A 20,001-nucleotide genomic window follows, 5' to 3' on the forward strand; every position below is an offset into this window, starting at 1 on the left:
GTTGGGCCTGAAATGCAGTTTTCAATAGCAGGAGTTGATCTTCAGTTGGCAAATCTCAATAGCACTGTTGTTCCTTGTAGCAATCAAAACTCCTTCCCTTTACCAACCCCCTGATCAACTCAGAACCACCACTCCTGGCCGAGGTATGTGGCTGGAACTGGATCTTGGATGCTGGACTTGAAATAAACGACCCAACTAAGGCCAGCAGCCAGGAGGATGAATTTGCCTCATTATTTCAGTATTGAATGAGGCTGGCAGTTCTCAACCAATATAGAAAAACATCCTTTCCTTTCCTCTGCCTCCCCTCTCTCCTTATGAAAGCAGAGACCACAAATGTGTCCTGTGTGTGAAGGACAATGAGGTAGGTCTCTGAGCAGAGCTTTGAAGACTGCCTTCAAAGTCACCTTTCAGAAGCTCAGCCTGAACCTGATGCTTTCCCTTGGTTTCCATATCTGCAAACACAAGTAGGCTGTGTGCAAGCCAGGGACACACACAAGTACCTCAGCAGGAAACAGCTTCTGCTGCATTGATCAGAAGCATCAAGTTACTGTATGATGGCGACAGCTCAAAGTCAGAGGGCCTCATTTATATGGCTCTGCAACTTTGTTATGCCAAACAGACGTGTTCAAGATCAGCTGCCTGAAGATCTTTGCACTCCAGTTTTAGTTGAATGAGCAACTATTACACATGTTCAAAATCATTATACAAAGACAGACAGACAAGCCAGTGACACAGCTATGTCACTGAAGCCCAAGAACGGATTCAGGATTCCACTGTGGCCTTGTCTATAAGAAAGACCCTGTATACAGACACTCAGTACAAGCCAGAAGAACAAAACCATTCCTCCCCAGCTGAGGGGAACAACTACCATCTGTTTTCACAGCATTTTCAGATACACAGGGGAATTTGAGCTGAGCATCTCCCAGCTATAGATTTAGCAATAAGGAGTGCCCTCCATGTTAAAAATACATTGAAATCATCTGTTACAAGGATAAAATGTAGGACAAAGTTCTGTAAACCTTCATACAGATCACGCAATGCACAGAGCCTCTACCAAGACCACTGCCTGGAAGTGCAGGCAACTGCATGTCTTACATAAAGCAAAAGCATTAAACTGCTGCTTACCCAGGCAACCCACCACGATCACTCACTAACCTGTACTGCCAACCTCCACCACCTCTCTCTCTTCTTAATACACCTCCACAGACAACTCAAACTCTCTATTTCTTTGCTATCATGAAGATGAAAGACATGCTGAGAATCAGTAGACAGCAGGATAACTTTCAGAAGAGACAAAGTGCACAAAAGGATAATCTACATGGATCTTACTGACGCTTCTATTTATTCCTGCAAGGTTTAAGCATGTGGCACGTAACCTGCAAGAGGCAATTTCCAGACTGAAGCACAACGCAATGTATTAGCTCAGTCAACTGAAGCTGCACCTTCAACAGTAAGCCCCATTTGACTGATGGTGTTAAATGTCCTTGGAAGATGCATGTCCCCAAAGTGTGACTGTGCATCTGATCACTGAATAGAAGTGAAACTGCTTTTAATTCAGCACACAGGGAGAGCTCTAGGAAGGAAATTCTTCCTTGTCCCTTCACCATCATCCAGAGTTGGTAGGAGTTGGCCTCTTTCACAGTATTCTTTCTAATGGCAGCTTGTGATTTAATCAATTGAGTCAGAATCTTGAATACAAGGCACTCAGTGATTTGAATTATTAATTCCCTTGTTTATTTGAACACATTTTACCTTGAAGTTGTTCTAGCATTCTTATTCTCCATTTTGAAAATTGACCCTCATGAAAAGCTCCTGGTGACTTACAGGTACTTTTCTAGCTCTAAGAAACTGCATTAGTAATTAAGTGAGACCTCTTTTAAAGGGCAGATTTCTTCAGCAGCTAAACATCATCTCTTCTGACCACATGGTTAGGTCAACAGAATTTCTCTCCTTAGTTCCTCCATATGTACATCTCCACACTTGCTTTGTCTTTCTACACAAACACAAACATGTTCATTCCCATGTTTGAATAACTGTAGTAGAAGAACAAATGGAATGTTCAAATTTGAAGCAGAAATTCAACCCATTTACTGAACGGAGAAACTTGATTAGGAATTTTCAAACATCAGAGAACTAAGTACTCAAATCACACTGAAAGTCAATATAAATTGAGCACTGATCTTTCCAAAACTACGCTAAACACAGCTTTAAATACAGCAATATGAAGAATATTTCAGTGGTTTTTTTAGTCTGATGTTATGAAGCTCGGACCACCAAACAGTAATGCAAACTTTTTGCTTACTAACAACCACTATCACCCTCTTCTCAGGTTTAGGAACAAAATCCTATCAATGGAAACACTTAAGGCTATTTTTAAGCATAAAACATGGTGAGATTTGGGAGAGTCCATCAGAGCACTCAAGATACTTACGTGAATAACACGAGCTGAATACTTTTCACCCCCACCCCTCCAAATTTTCAATTCACAGACTTGTAACAGCATATCATCTGGGCTTAGGGACATTTTGCAGTAGAAGATTTTCTCCTATTATACCTCTTGAGGATGGAATGCTCAACACTACTGTGAAATGTTCAGAGTAGCCTTAGCACTCTACTGTGTGTATACACCCAGTAATGAAGATTAATCACTTTTATTTTCACCGTACCTGTAACCAATATAATTCCTTTTGCATCTTTAAAAATGTTTAATATAATGCTGTATTTAAAGCCAGTTTAGAGAAGCTATCATACATAAATACTAGGCAGATCCAAAGGAATAACCGTAGTAGCAACCTCTCCATTTCCATGGAAACCCTACTTACAACACGTGATCAAATCTTACATGAATGTTAACCTCTTAAATCTATATAAATTCACACTTCAAAGATGCAGTCTACAAACAAAAGAGTCTGCAATATAAAGCACCAGTATCTCAAAAAATTTAGCAAGCAGCAGAACTGTTGGTGCTCCTTATGCACAGAACTCCTCAGAGTCAGCCTGTAAAGCATCCCTCACAGCAGGGGTGCTAGAAAACAACACACCATGGCAGTGATGAAAAGAACTTGGAAACTGACATCTTCCCATGCAATGTTTTTTAAAGATTAAAAAGATACCAAAATCATCAACAACAACAAAAAAAATCTCATTCTCCAGAAAGACATGTATGTGGTCTGGTGTGGCAGTGCAAAAAGGAGGTCAGCATAGATGTGCCCTTCTGACAACAAAACACAGAAGAAGAAAACAACTAAAAAAGCCAAACCAAAACTGGGGGCAAGTCCAGAGAAAAATCTAATAATTTCAAGCTCATTCCCTACTAGAGCAGAGTTCTTGGCAAAAGCAGAGAACTTTTTCCAAGGCTTTATACATGTCTGTTCAGTGAGAGCACTGAAGAAACAATGTAAGACATTTTGCATGGTAGCTGAATTTATTGGTTTTCTCTTCCAACCAGGCATTAAAAACTACTCATCAATTACTTCCTAGGGCTAAGAAATACTATGAGTGTAACACCACGTTAACCTAGACTTACATACTTTAAGGCCTTCCCAGAACACTGAAAAAAACCCCCAAAAAACCCTACCCCAAACTCTCAAACTAACCAAAACAGAGGTACCAACTTTCTGGACAGTCTCTGTACACGTTTTCCCTCTGAGTTGCAGAATCTGCTCAGTTTCTCCTTTTCTCATGGCAGAGAGCAAAGTTCACCATTTGGAGAAGATGTGGACAAAGCAGGAAGTAGGCATGCCCAGACTGGGGACAAAAGACCACTCTGTGGCTACTGACAATCCAACACAGCAGAACAGAAAAGAGCACTGACAACTGACCTACAATCATCAGCATGGATGATGATCACTTGGATATGTACAGCAAGGAAGGGCTACACTCCATAGGCTGAAGCAAAATGATCCAAGTATTTTAAGCATTTTTACTGAAAGAAAAGCTACAACTGGGTCAAGATCCTGTAAGAACACCACAGTTAATGCCTGTCCCACCAGTACAATCAATTCCCTCAAAATACACTCTACAGAAGAGAGAAGTTTAAAGAGATGCAGACAAGCAGATCCACTTACAGTCTTTTACAAACTGAAGTGACCACCCTGGATTTCTGAAGGAATGCATTACATAAGCTCAGCTTCTTTTCTATTTTGTTATCCTTCCTGTTAACCTTTTAACTAATGCATGACTCTTCCTATCTCAATGTATGTTCAATTTCTTCTTGATTAATATTGAGCCAATTAGCTTACTCTTAATTGCCAGCACAATGACAAGATTTTAAGTAATTCTTTACTATATTCATCTGGTGTTTGACACATTGCACATTAAATGAAGAATGGCATATCTAGCTGAGCTTCCAAAGCTAATTTAGACAAGGGAAAAAAATCAATCAATCAATCCCCTGTGTTAGAATTTGTCTGGGCTCCAAATGAATGGTCTGAAACCTCAGTCAGTAAGTAACATGCTCTGTGTCTGCTTGGCTTGAAACCTGAAAGAATAAATTCTATCTTCAACCACACTACATTATCAGAACAGATCTGAACAATATCAATAATGTAGAGAAAAGCCAAGTAGAATCAGAGAAATGCAGTGCAGAACAGGTGGAACTCAGATACATCAATTTCAAGGTACTGTAGAGGATAAGAACCAATTTATTCTCTTTCTAGAAGGTACAAAATGAAATGGCATGCCCAGTGACTCTGTCACATTTCTTAATTTTTCTGCAAAAATAAGCAATTACAGCCAAATAAAAATAGAGAAAAGGGGAGATTAAGCTTAAGAGTAACAGACTTTTGCAAGTATGGTTAGAAATTGTCAGTGTGAACACAAGATAAGTACTCTGTTCACTTACAAAGGAAAACAAAAATAATGTTCAAATTGTTAATAATGTTGTAATTTTTTTCTGTAAAGTAATTCAGATCTTGTGTGTCCTATATTCCCTTGAGAAAAGCTCATCCAATCAACCAGTCAATTACTTTCAACGCAGGACAGGGAAAAAGGTAACCATTTTGAATTTTCAGCTCCAATTAATTTTATAAAGAGAACAGAAATTGTTTTCTAATTTATTCACCTGCTTAGCACCAAAGTGCATCAAAGCACAACTGCATTCATTTTTGTCATGACACAGTGAGGCCTAAGAACATATCATCATTATATGATGAAGCAATCCCAAATGACCAGTGTTTAGATTCCTTGTAAAATTAAGAAATGCACTCTGCCATCACAGAACTAGAATTTCAGAAAAAATAATCCTACTACAGATCTATAATTGTTGTGAAACTTAAAACCACAAATACGTTTCCATCTCCAGTACCACCAGTAACACAGAACTTCTGCTGATTACAAAAACAGACTAAAAAAAAGGGGGGAAAACCAGCTGGATGATCCTTGGCAAACATTAGACAGTAAAATAGGGAAGTTTTGACTTCAAAAATTACTCAGCACTGTCCTGAAAATGAGACATGTGAAGTGAAATGAACTGCCATTATTAATTTTTTTAAAATACCTGAAGTGTGTTCAAGACTGATAGTACAGAAAGGACAAAACCCCAAAATTCTCAGTGTCAAATACTGTATGTACAACTGTGCTGCCCTGCAGAAACCGATCTGATTTTTAGAGGTGACAGTATTCATTTTAGGGGAAACATCATTTGGCTATCGCCTGGCAGAATAAATTTGGCTGAGGTGTCCATTCAGACACATGATGTTCAATACCTGCATCTTAATCAAGAGAGACACATGAACATTTTTATCCTTTAGAGATTCAAAGACTCCAAAACAAGTACCATAGCTTAGCAGGAAATCAGAACCAAAACCCAACAACCAATGCACGTATTTCAAATGAAAAAGGGAAACATCAAATATAAATTCTAAAGCTCTAAGTGAAACATTAAATTATACTTGGATGTGCACACACGTGCCCCACCACAGTAACATTTTCATAAACATACAGCAAAGTTTGAAAGATTACCTGGTAAAAATACCATCCACAATACCAATCGTCGACTCCTCTGCGGGAACATCAGAACCAACCTGTGCCATGACTGTGATCAATGCAACTTGCTTTATATATGAACTCTTTCCTCCCATGTTGGGTCCAGTTATTATCATGACCCTTTCACCATCTCCCTGGAAACATAAAACATTGGTGAAACATATTGTCCTGCACATGGTGCTGTTCTAAGAAAGGCTGCTGAGTGTATGTGCCTACAGGGATAAAGGACAAGCCCTCAGGACACAGTCTGTAGTTGAAAAAGCTTCCTTCACAGCATTCAGTTTTCAAGAGTTTATGATGCCACGTATCAAAAATCTTCCTAAGTCCTCTCCAGGCTCATAAGAGAGGAGCATCACTATCATCTTTCATTACTCTTGAGCAAAACAAAGTGAGGAGAACCTTCTTGGTCCATCAAGGAACCAAGAGAATCCATGAAGCATCTGTGCAATTTCATTTGAAGGGGGAACTTCACCAGCTTTCAGCACAGCCAGTGCTGTCCTAATTTGGATTCTGCTCCAGTTAAGGAGTTCTCATTGCCAAATGGGGGGGAAATCTGGCAGCCAAAGATCAGACCTAGACCCCTTCATAACTGCTTGCCTTGGTACAACACACACACATTCAAACACAAGGGCTACAAGAAGAAATCAAGACATTTTTGAGTTTGGCAATACTTGACTGCAACACAGATATTGTGAGCAGATTGTATCCAATCTCTGATTGACTGGTGCATCCAACCACTGAAATCTTACAGAAAAATGAATCAGATGCAAGAGCTTGTCTCAGCTGTAAAAGTCCCTACAGTACTGCTGTAGGTCTATGGCTCCAGAATAAAACTGTCATCTTCTGGTGGAAGACAGTTGCTAATACAAAATTAAAACTCATCAATGAGTCTATAAAGCCTTATCACAGCCTGCATCAAAACTAGGAAATTAGATTATGCAAGGATGTTGAATAACTAGAGTTTTTACTTTCTACTACATACATACAATGAAATCCAACAACTGATGAACTAACCAAAAGTCAGCATATTTCACTGCTCCACAGGCGGGGCATGTCAGACAGGACAAGCATAATGAACATTAGACACACTACTTAGGGAAGTTGGAACTGACCAGGCACTGTGATGACAACAACATATCTCTGAGGAATAAACATGATTATCTTTACAGGGATTTCATTTTGTTAAGAGGGAGGCAAATAAGATTTATATGTCACATGTCATAATCCACATCATAGAAAAGATGGATGGAATCAGTCTTAGGTCAATGCAGAAAACTGTTTAGCTTTTGCTGGAAAAAAAAACAAACCCTGTCCATAAGGAAGTCACAATAAAGTCAAAACCCAAAAAATGTCATTATCAGGAATAAAGAATGGAAGTAATAACATGCATATGACTACATGAGAACAAAACTCACAACATTCTAGTCTCTGAGGTGGAGTTTCAATACAGCAACTGAAACTTCATCAGGACCACCATTTGGCTCCACACAACAGAATTACAGATACTTAAATCCAGGATGAGTTAATCTGTTAGAACCCACAAATTTCTTCCATGTGTTTGGTATCCCTCTGGGGTCCCTCCAGCCATGTTCTGACACTGGTGGCTGGCTTGCAAAGCCAGCTTTCAGAAAGAACATATGCTGTAACATCAGACCAGAGAGCCCATCTGCCCTTATAATTGCACAGAACCATAAGCTAACATCTTAGTGGAATTTATGGATGAAGTTAGAATTTCCATGAATATTTGGATGAGAGAGGGAGAACTGAAAAATAAGATGTTTATTTCAGGGCACTGCAAGAAAGCTTTTCCTAAAGTTAGTTATTTGACAACATTTCAGCTGAAAACATGACAGCAATTGCATTTTACTGTTGATTCAAATACATCAGCTTAAAACCAGACACGTTTTAATAAACTGGGTTCCCACCTACCTCTCTCAAAAAAGACAGAACTCTAACAGTAGAGGCAAAAACGATTCCACCACGATCAGTTGATTTTGTAATATTCAGTATTTAGAAAGCCAACATAAGAATGGGGCTAACAGGGGAAAGTGCATGATGATTACTGAATGAAATGATGAGTTTTCTGTCAATGCCATCTGTCGTTTGTTTGGAGTTGACAAATAATTTTGAAAACATTCCCTGATGTATTGCACAATATCTGTATCATTGTTCAGTATAGAACATGGTTTAAAAATATCTCCAGAGAAATCCATACACATTTGAATGGTATTTATCACAGCCCATGCTCCACACTGACATACCTTTTATATATCAACTGTATGAAAAAGCAGTTACGTATACACAGTTCAGTGCATTTTTTGTATTAAGAACAGAAACACAGTATTTAAAAAAAGGTTCAGAAAGGTAAATATTTAATAAAAAACACCAAAAGGGCATGCCACTTAAAAAAACAAATTTAGGTTTTGATGAAAAAAAAAGGAGGAAACAAAATAAAAGATGTTTATCAGAAACAGATTAAGTGAAGTAAACTATGACAATACTTCCTACCTGTGGTAATTGTGTATTTATAGCAATTTTAGGTAATGTAGGTCATGCAATTTAGGTAATGTTGCATAGAAAATGTCAGGAAATAACCTACCCACTTTCTTTGACGACTTGGCAACAATAACAAGCAAGAGTCTTACTACTTCTCAACATCACTCTCTATTGCAGAAAACAACAGCCAGAAGGAGACTTAGGGGCAACACACTGCCTGCAAGCTAAGCATGGGGGATCTTTAGCATATGTTAATATGAAAGGCTTCTTCCAACCAGTGTGCAATCTACAAAGAATGGACTTGCCACTACACAGTCAAGAGTCAGAGCTCCAAATCTGCTCTGTCAGATTAAAAAAGGCTGCATGAAATCAATACCTCCAGAAAGAAAGGAAAACACATAGTAAAGTAATACCACCAAAAATGATCTGAGCTATCTTAGAACTGTCTTGGAAAGTGAGCCTGTAAGACATGGAAACATTTGTTGTGCATTTGAACATTAAAAAGTTCCACTAATCTCACATAAAGTTATGACAAAATGTAGACTTCTTCTGATAACACTGGTAAAACCCCTGGAATTATTAATTTGTTTTTCAAAAAGAGCCACTTTAAACTTTTATTTTCCTAGTTTTGAGATCATCTGTTTTAGCTTAGGAAGGGATTGGTTGGACTTGATGATCTTCAAAGGTCTTTTGCAACCCTGTGATCCTGTGATCTTTCTTAATGCCGTGAAAAGCGAACAACGTTGTCAAGAGAGTGTCTGGCTGCTAGAGAGCAGAAAAAGGACACAACAGATGTGATCACATCTAGCCATCTCTCTCTGAAATGTAACCAAGCAGAAAGCTGTATGATTAAATTATTTATTTTAACTTCGTGGCCAGGATGCAGATGCCAAATTCCCCCCCTTGGATGATGCTGAAGCTCAAACCATTTCTCAGTACTTACTGAAAGGTTAGTGGTATTTGGAACATACTGATCCTGTTCTCCCAGTAGCACATCAATCACAGGGTGCCTCCCATTTTTTATAATTATTTCTCGACGATTATCTTGCACAGTTGGTCTGCAGAAAGGAAGAGACATTAATTTCAACATTCATTGTAACTGATTACTCAGAAGTACTGCAGCTAAAGCCTGAAGAAGGGTAGGAAAAAAATAGAAATGACAAAAATGAATTAATGCTGTCAAATATTTCTAAGGACTTCCCTGGTTTCATTCAGTGATAAAAAAGTATTAGCAGATTGGGTAACAAAATTTTAGAATTCTTCATTTTTCCACTCCCTAGGGAATGTTTTCCTTTGTTTAGTTGTATTCTAAAGGAATACTAGGAACTACAAAATGAACAAGCAGTAGCAAAAATACGCAAACTGGAGGGGACTGCTTTCTTCCCACCACTGCAGTGGCTTCTGCAAGTGCCACCTTTTGCAGACACATTTCATACTCTCAGAATGATCTTGCTGAACTAGTCCAACCTGCTACTGCATTAAACCCTAACTAGTGTGGGGAGTGGAAAAATAATTGTCCAACTTTGTATATTATGACTGATAACACATTAAATGATATAAATCAAAGAGTACAGTATGACAGAGCTGTAACTCTCCTATAAACATTAGCAGCTCTCATCATGTGACAGCAACTCCCAAACATATGAGTCATCAAACCATAACAGTCTATAGAAAGAGCTTACTATTTAAGTTGACATACTGAAATGACAGTACCTTTTCAGAGATTAGTATGCAAACCAGATCAATACTACTTACTTTCTTCTCTCATCTCCAAACCATGTAAAAAGTTTTGCCTTTAATGCTTCCACCTTAGCTACAAATTTATCTGTGTGTCTAGTCACACATGTGTAATTCCACGTTATACATCTTCACATCAACAAAGTTCTCCCTCCAAGAGCTGTGTGCTCTTCACAGAGAGAAAAATGCAAAAGAAGCATGTTCCACTAAATTATGACTGTGATTTCCTTTTGTTCTCTTGCAACTTAAATTTACTTTTTCATTGCAAACTGAAGTGCAGCATTCAATGGAGAGGTAAAGGTGGTGTCATGTCTCAGCAACATTTTGTTACACAAGAAGTATAATCACTCTGAAATAAGAGCAGTAATTTAGGAAAGTGACGACAGCTGAGTAAAAGGGTAATACTGGAATAAAGACACCTATTTTTTTGACTGGAAATTAACTAACACTTTGGATGGACTTTAGAGGGGAGGGAAGAAAAGACGCGAGGAGCGTGATTTTTCCTGAGTGGAAGAATGAGGATGCAATTTGAAAAGAACATGGAGATAAAATAAATGACATATTAGGAGCACAATGCACTGGAGAAAGAGGTGCAAGTTAAGAATGGTGTGGGTTGGTTTCTTTTTAGCACGAAGATATTTCCAGCAGTTGAATAGCTGAGATTAAACCAATATGGACAGAGTCTTAGGCCTTTGGGATAAAGAAAGGAAATGTCACCCTCCATTTGATGAACTGGTAAGCTGTTTGGAGCTGTAATATGATAGTCCTAAAAGGGAGAACATCCCTAGAAGCACTTCCTTCTGGATTTCTCCACTTTGCATTCAGAAGAGAGGCATAACAGCTGAATGATCCATTTGCCATTTTATAATTCTGCCCTCTACTTTGGGCATAATTGTCTTTATCCTGACTGCTCAAGCCTCCATACACGTAACTGTGAAATATGATGTGAGTTTCAGATGCCATGAGCCTTGCTGACTCTGCCTATTCTGGTTTCACACAATGGGGCTTGCAGAGGCAGGCCCTCAGCCACAGTCATTTAAAAGTTCTTCCCTGTCCCAGTTAGACAATCACATGTCATGCAGTAAGAGAGAACTGGGGGACGGGGGTGGAAATTGCTCTGGAATGTAGAACGTCCTTTATTCATGCATCTTTTCAATGGTGCTCCTTAAACAAACTCACTGCTTGCAGAACGGATACTCAAACTTCAGATGATGATCTCTGGGCTACCTACACCAGTTAGGCATCTAACTTTGTGTCCTGGGAGCCCAATGCCTTACATTGTCCATGTCAGGGTTGAGTCTCCCAAAGCAGGGTTCCAGAGACAGGCTGAAACTCCAAGATATGCTTACTACTCTCCAACAACCATGTGGAGCACCAGTGCTCCCAACCTCACAACTTGTTTACCTGCCTCAGGTAGGATGATATGAAACAATCCTCAATCAAAAAAACATTCTCCCGAAATACTCGAGTTGGTTACTATGGATGTCCCGTCTTTCCTTCAGTAGTCCTCCAAAATTAATTATTGACACCTTCCCTGCAGCTGAAGTTTCACTGAGAAGTCTCCTTCCTGCCAGTTTATAAGCTCTAAGCCACTCTTTAAAATCCAGTGAATTATTTAAACACTGCACAGTGAATTAATAACATTTCAGTTTGTTTTCTCATCTCAGTATACAGAAATAAACGAGCAATTACTTTTAAAGAGATTTTGATTAGCAGCAGGCATGATCAAGAATCCAGAAGTGATCAATACTGTCTTTAATGCTGTATAAATGCAGAAGGATATCTAAGTGGATTTCCCTTTCTCCACACACATTTAATACATGATTTGCTGTTATTTCCACAGGTCACAAATGTTACCAATTCATATGGTTATACATAAGCAATTGCCCAATTACTTGCAATGTAGCCCCACAATGACATTTAAAAACCACACAGCACTTTTCAAAAAAAGAGTATGTGGACTGTATGGAAGAAGGAATGGCTGAGGACTGGAAACAGATAGCCCTCACAAGGGTGTTCACAGTAAGCCTCAGAAACAGTAAATGCCAATCTCTAGGACAGCACTCAGCAAGCTGAAGCAGTGGTTCAGCGAGCGTCGAGTCTCTCTGGGGACACAGACCTCGTGATATAGAAGAAAACACACCAATAAGACTGACTATCTCTGTGTAGGTGCAAGGGATGTGGGTTTGTGAGGGGGAGGAAGACCCAAGTTGCAGATTGTACACACTCAGGAGCCAGCTCTGGACCAATCTCTGAGGCAGAAAGCCTTAAGGGTTCATGCTTCCTCATGGCAGAATGCAGCAGGCTGTGGTGCCTGGTGTGCACGTGTGGGTCTTGCACAGAGGGAAGGGCACAGCTCATCAGATTGAACACACATTCCTAGGTAAGGCACCATCCCTGCTCTGGAAGCTGGCTCTAATTACCTATTATTTACCTGAAATACATCTTTGAAACATACCTCATACACCTTAAAATCTTAGGTATTCTACACTATAAAGTCAGACTTTGATGAGGAGAAAAGAAATAGGAGGAAAAAAATTTCCATGCAAAGTCCAACATCTATTTATGTTTGTGAGATATCATCTACCAACCACACACAGTTTGAAAACCAGACAAACATGAGATGTCAAATTTAAACCGCAATGTTTACAGACTTGAATGAAGCCCAGAAGTGCCGCTTTGCAAAATCAGATCAAGTCGAAACTACTGCAAACAATTTCAATAATGCATTTTATCACGGTACACATATTAAAATCAAATGTATTTCAAAAGCTCTCTCATAATTCCCTATAAAATCTTACATAAAAATTAAACATTTATTACCTGCAGTAGTCTCCTTGTTTAGCCACCTGAGCCAATGAGAACAGACAGTCGATAGTTGCTAGGTGACCCATTGCTTTAGACACGGGGTGATAATGTTCACTGAAATGGCTACACCAAAACAGGGGAAAATAACAGGAGGAAGAAAAGAGGAAAAAAAAAAATCATTTCATACAGATAGGAATGTACTGTCAAAATACCCCTCATGCATGCTTCTCACAGAGCTCTCTACAGTCTCTAAATTACTCTGAATTCCAATCTCCCAGCAGTGTATTAACTTACAGTATGAGGACACAATCTTGCTCACAGCAGACTTCGTGCTTCCCTTGTAACAGGGCATTATTTTTAAGCACAAAAAGGCGGCAAAATGAAACTCATTTAATAGCATATAAAGGGTCCACAGTTGATCCCTGCTGCCTAAATAAGGTCTCTGAAAATGCCACTGTTTATCACAGTGGCAGCTGAATCGCAACTGCCAATTCACTTCAGCTGTAAGTTACAGTCAAATAACCCCCCCTCCAAACAATAAAAAAACCCTCAAACCCTGAAGTGCCTGAATACAGGATTTGTCTACAATATCAATAAAATATGGTAAGTACAATAGAAAATTGAAGAATTCACCTTCCATTTATGGTACCGATGCCCCTAGTACAACAATAACATTACCAGGAGAAAGCAGAGTTCATTCTTTTAGTACTGTAGAATTTATTTCTCTCCACTCCTAGCCTCAAAGATACAATTGGGGAATATAAAGCAAGTAAGGGAGCAAAAATGAATAAATAAATAAATGGAGGGCTGGGGAAGATCACTCTCTACACATCTTTCCTTGCTGTACGCTGCTATCATATGACACTATTGAAATCATCAAAGTGAACATGAAAAGCAGCAGATCTAAGTAAAGAAAGGTCTACTAAAACTTATATGGCTAATATAGTAACCAAAAAAATAATGTAACTATTTTTATGGTATTGCAAAGGCAATACATCTGGAAGAGTGAATTGGAATTTCAGTTTCTAATAAAGTTTACAGAACCTCTGGGTTCCTACCAAGAGGCAAAACTTGGCATCAGTTACATCCAGTGAGGCAATTTCAGAAGGAAGTTTTTGTGGTATGGAAAAAAGCACAAGTGAGTTAATTATTATTGCAAGAATTGAGGGATAATTTCAGTGTGCTAGTAATTCCTGGAAGTAAAGCAGTGATTTATAACCTGACACCTGAAAATTAAAGGTGTTCAGAAGTTTGAGAAATAGATTTTCAACTTAACATACACAGGTCTATGGGGCCAGATGGGATCCATCCCAGGGTGCTGAAGGAGCTAGCAGAAGTGCTCACCAGGCCGCTTTCCATACAGGGGTAGGGAGAATCACACTCACACAAGCAACTGCCCAAACACCCTGAACATTCCTAACTGAAAAACTGTAACACTGCAATTGTTGTATAATAAATTCTATTCTCCTCTCAGTTACACTGTACTAGATTCAGTTTCACTCCATTTTCAAATTTTGAGAGCCACTGTATATATTTAATAGTGTGCTGTCATCAGAATTTTAAAATCTAGAGACATCACTGCTGCCTTCAGGACTTAGTGTGTAAAGGTCTCGCTTTCAAATGCTTTATGTTGAAGAACAGTATTTTACCATGGGCAGCATAACTGAGTTATCAGCTGCGTTTTTCCCTTTGGTTGTTTTTTTTTTGTTAAGATAAAACTCTTTCTTCTTCTGTTCTTACAGCAATAAATAAAATAATAAAAAAATGAGTCTATTTTGTCAACTCACTCTAAAAAGTTCAGCCATTCAGCGTTGCAGTCAAGGACTAGCTGCTCCCGGAGCTGATTCCGATGTTTGTCATTTTCTATAACAAACGGCGAGTGGAAACGGCTGACAGCTTTTGTGCTGGAAAACAGAGAGAAGCCAAATAGGGAATCAAGGTTACTAAGCAATCAGTTACACCATCTACATGCAAAATTGGACTAGTTTTCTAACTCACTCTGAGCCTTGAAAATGCACGGTAAAAAAGCCAGTTCTTTTACTGTGGTACCAAACTCTATTGATACCAGTGATCTTCACTGTGAATAAAGTGATTGGCTACTGTACTGCTGCCCATTCTGAAGGCTGCATTTTTCACAATGTATTATGTATCACTGAAGCTTATATATCTCACAAAATTCTCTTCAGCAACAGGCTTCACAAAGATGATTTTTCTTTGACTGGCTGCATCTACAACAACCTCCAACAAAAAAATTTCTACTTTAAAGCTGAAACTTCACAATAAACCTGGAATAAACTTAGTAAATACAGACTGTATTGCATGGATACTAGTTTCCATTTAAGGCACTTGCTCTTTATTTATGTATTTCCATTAAGGACTCATGTTGGCATTCCCAGGCATTCTTTTACAATATCCAGAATAGCTGTATTTTTCCTTCATCGCCTTAATTCTGTCTACTCTGTGCACTTCAATATCGAATTCTTGCATCAGTGAATAGAACATCGCTTCAGAGTTCACCTTGATTATGCCTACTTCTGATGAGACATGGCTCTGTGTACACATCATAACATAAGGTATTCTACCTGTTTAAATAATAAATGATCTTCCAGTTCACCTCTGTTTCATGTACTGGAAAAAGTATCTAAACTATCTAAAATCATGCTTACACAACACTAAGTAACAAAGCAAGCAAAGCTTGTTTGTATGAACAAATAAAATTAAAACATTTTTAATACACTAAGTCTTAGATACTGAGATATTTTGCACAGCTACTTTTACCTTTCTGAAGAAAGTAAGAACAACTAAAATTTTATGAAAAATGTATATCTACAATCTACAGGCACAACTGAATCAAAACCGTAATTTTCATGCCAATACATCTGCTTTGAAACATTAAGTACTATTTAAAAATAAACACTTTTAAAAGTTCCAGTTTTTCAGCTTGGTCTTGTTTGGTTTTAAGCAAAACTTACTATGGCAATAAATCAATGTAACCATTTTCATTGGTTGCTTTTAGTTTAAAGAAACCCCAAACCACAAACACACATGGAGCTGTGACAATGTGTATCTAATTAACTGTAAAACCAAAATGGCCCATACTATATTTTTTTCCTTATATATTAAAATACAGCAAACTTTAAAGACATTTTACATACCTACTAACCATAACCCAGTCAGATGGAACGGAGGATTTATTGGAATTCTTGACTTCTATCATAAACTAAACAAACAGAAATATAATATTACACATCATGGGAAGTTAAGAAGACTACAGAAGCATAACCATAATGAAATCAAGAAATCTGCAAGCATCAGACGAAACCCATGCTCATCCTGAAGAGACTGAGCAGACCAGAAGCTAATGTTCTTTCTTCCCTAAAAATGAGGGTAATCACGTACATTTGCTGCCAAGAGAGCAACTTCTACCCTGAGCTGTTCTTTTGCTCTGCCATGTTCCTGCCTCATCTTTGCCCTTTTGCTCCTCCATCTACTAAAATGTTCTGCTCACCTCCCTCTTACCAAGCCAAACCCAGACTAAAGCTAGTTAAGACTTACCTGATCCTGACTGGGCCTCGCAGAGAATTCAGCATTTACACAGACTCTACACTATACACAAGCTGTACTCAGGCTGTTTCACAGAATCACATAATGATCGGGGCTGGAAGGGGCCTTTGAAGATCATCTAGTCCAACCCCCCTGCCAGAGCAGGGTCACCTTGAGCAGGTTGCACAGGACACAGTCCAGGCAGGTTTTGAATGTCTCCAGAGATGGAGACTCCACAACCTCTCTAGGCAGCCCTGGCCCTGAGCTCTGCCACCCCCACAGTAAAGAAGTTCCTCCTCATGTTTAGCTGGAACTTCCTATATTTCACTTTGTACCCATTGCCTCTGTCCTGTTGCAGGGCATCACTGTCAAAAGACTGACCCTGTTCTCCTGACACCCAGCCTACAAGTATTTAAAAGGACTGGTAAGATCCTCCCTCAGTCTCACCTAGGCTAAAGAGTCCCAAGTCCCTCAGCCTTACGAGTAAGATGTGCTTTCCTGCCCAGGGATCAGTGATTCCTATTGAGCCATATTTACCTACAGTATTTCACAGACAAGAGCTCAAAACCTCAAATGCTAGCACTGCATGTACAGTACCTCCCTTCACGTTTGGATCAATTGGAGTTCAGAAATGGAAAGAACAGAGGAAACCAGCAGTAATGGCAAGAAGCTCAGTACAGTGAAATTTACATGACGTCTTTCCTGCAGTATTTTATACAATTCATGTCAGTTATTTTTATAACACCAGCCTGAGGTTCTAGACGTCAAAGAATAAAAAACACAGATGGAAAATTAATTTCCATCAGAGATTAGATTAGCCCAGTATCTGATCACCTTTACAGAAATGCCCAAGACTCATCTGACAAAGCTCTTACATTACAGTTAGTAAGATTTAGATAAAACCTTCCACACCTCACCAGAATACCCAGCAATCACCTTAGACTACAAACAAGAAGAATAACCCTAACATGAGCACACTCCAGAATGGACAGACTACACTAGTTCTTAATTTACCTAAAACACCTTGAAAATAATCGGTACCTCTGAAACCCTGAAGTTGCATAATACACAAGACAAAGATTTGAAAATGAATCAACTGCTGCTGCTACTAGTAGTGTTGCTGATGTGCTAGTATTGCATTTTTTTCTTGAATTTTAGCTCAAAACAATTAAGCAAGCCATGTTCATGAAGAGTAGTCAGAAAACAAGACCATATTTGTGTCTATGCTAGACGACTAACTGAACTCAGAACAGTTACACAGCCAGTTCAATTGCCTGGTGTGTTTGTGTGGCTAGCAAGAAAGAAGTAGAGAGGTTGCAATCTTCTTCAAAACAACAAAAACATTTCCTTTTTTACCCTTTAATTCTTAGGCCTATTATATAAATATGTGCAGTATTAAATAAACTGGGCCTGAAGCACTGCTTATCAGGAAGCAAACTTTTCCCAAATGTAGCAATTTCTCTCTAAATCCTGCCTGAAAAGAATAGCAATGCTATCACTATCTGGACAGCTTTCTGTCCTGTTTAGTGATGCTATTAGTTACATTAGAGGTCTGGAAATGAAAGATAAGACAGATATGGATGTAACCTCATCTTTTTGAAAAGGTGTATGTCAAGTGGATCTTCACAAATTTCAGTTAATAAACTGTGGGCTGACTGCATTCATAAGAGTGTGTTTGGAGGGCACACATGCAGGAGCAAAGAATCTGAGTGCCTCCCTGACAGAACGTCTGTTCTCTGAATGTGTTCAGAGTGGGAAGATAAAGAGAACAGATTTCCTGGCAGCTTCTTTTTCTTCCAGAACCAGCAAACCATAAACCTACTTCTGACCAGTCCTGTTGCAAAGAAGTGCTTGAACACAACATCTATCAGAGTGCTAGAGTGCTACAACAGCACAAGTTCTGAGGAAGGCTGAGCTTAACTCAGACTCGTGTCTATGCTTTGCTCCTCCCCTTCAATTCCCTTTCCTCACTGACCCTCTTCTCTAACCCTTCCTCTTTTGTGTCTTTTGATGTCTGCAATACACTCATACCAGATGTAATTAAATGACAGATAGCTTTAACTTGTGCAGCTCCATTAATGAATTTCCCAAGATAGAGCTCTTTGCCTGCAATGGTTTCTGAGCTGGCTGCTGCTACAAGGGGCCCCTCTAAAACAGGCATAGTTAACTGGTGGTTTCTGAAACTCTCCAGTTCAGACCTGGCTACTTTCTTGATACTCTCCTCTTTCATCAACTCTTCCCTCTTTCACACACATGTCATCATCCAACTCTTAAGCCAGTATTTCAGAGAAATCCTTCAAATCCTGGCTCTTTCCTTCCTCATGCAATACCGAAACACACTCTTCCACATTTCCTCTTGGACTTAGCATCTTAGCTGACATCCTCCCCAACTCTCCTGCCACATGTTTGTTCTTCTGAACCTCAGGAGCAAAAGAAATATCCACCCAAGGCCTTTATCAAGTGATACTCTAACTCATCCCTTCTCCCATCCCCTCTCAGCATTGTCTATTTGCTCCCTGCTGCATCTCTTGGGTCTTTCTCAGCGTCCCAGGTCCTCAGTGGGACGGTGATCTGCTTCCAGCTTCATACCACACTGTCCTCACTGATTCATCTCTTTTACTCTCAACCCTCATTCAGTTGCCAAGCTAATTTCTTTTCCCAACTTTCTGTGGAGTTTTCCCCAGGTCTCCCACTCTCAGTTCCAGCGCAATGCTGAACAGTGGTATCTCACTGATACTTTCAATTCAATACACAAAAAAGCAAAGCATTACTGAAACAAATTTGACTGCAGTAATGTGGTTTTATTATTTAAATCACCAAAGAAATTGACTTAAATAAAGTGACACTGTCAAAAACCTGTTTTTTGAAGTTGTGCAAATAGAGGCAAATGACCTGATCAAGTACCATGCTAAATGAAGAGAGTTCTAGTTAAGCCTAGCTTTTAAGCTATTTTCTAGACAAGCAAGGGAACAGCCATCCATAATAGACACCTGTCCTGGTTTTGGTCAGGATGGAGTTAATTTCATTTGTAACAGCAGATGAATGCTGTGTTTGAGAGTAAAATGGGAGTACTGCTGATAACCCCCTGATGTTTCTAGTTGCTGTCAGACAGTCAAGGACTTTCTCAGCTCTTCATGAGAAAGGAGGGGCGAAGCCAGGACAGGTGACCGAGCTGACCAAAGAGAGTATTCCACGCCAGTTACGTCCTGCCCAGGATATCGGGGGCTGACGGGAGGAAGGCCTGGGGCGGCTCCGGGACGCGCGGTTCTTGGGGGACGGTCGGGTTCTGGGACGGCTCTGGGTGGCACGGCCTGAGCTGTGTGGTTTGGTGAGAAACTGCATTGGGTATCAACAGCTTCATCTATTTTTGCTTTGAAGTCCTGTTAGTATTGTTATATTGTATCTTTCTGTTATCTTAGTAAACTATCCTTA

The 20,001-nt window shown here is 39.3% G+C and overlaps 2 protein-coding genes across 2 annotated transcripts in view; both read right to left on the reverse strand.

Annotated features, from left to right (window-relative positions):
* Positions 1-20,001, reverse strand: part of LOC311199735 (tubulin polyglutamylase ttll6-like) — a gene marked incomplete at both ends in the record, with an annotated part of 274,802 nt that overhangs the window by 36,343 nt on the left and 218,458 nt on the right.
* LOC311199705 (DNA mismatch repair protein Msh3-like) overlaps positions 1-20,001 on the reverse strand; it is a gene marked incomplete at both ends in the record, with an annotated part of 50,400 nt that overhangs the window by 19,133 nt on the left and 11,266 nt on the right. The window contains 5 exons of the mRNA XM_084273843.1: positions 5,962-6,119; positions 9,425-9,539; positions 13,042-13,149; positions 14,814-14,930; positions 16,182-16,246. Of these exons, the coding sequence (XP_084129969.1) occupies positions 5,962-6,119; positions 9,425-9,539; positions 13,042-13,149; positions 14,814-14,930; positions 16,182-16,246 (563 nt within the window). The remainder of the gene's footprint in view (positions 1-5,961; positions 6,120-9,424; positions 9,540-13,041; positions 13,150-14,813; positions 14,931-16,181; positions 16,247-20,001) is intronic.

This window comes from Gallinula chloropus (genome assembly GCF_964237585.1).
Source record: "Gallinula chloropus genome assembly, chromosome: 21".
In the NCBI taxonomy this organism is placed as follows: domain Eukaryota; kingdom Metazoa; phylum Chordata; class Aves; order Gruiformes; family Rallidae; genus Gallinula; species Gallinula chloropus.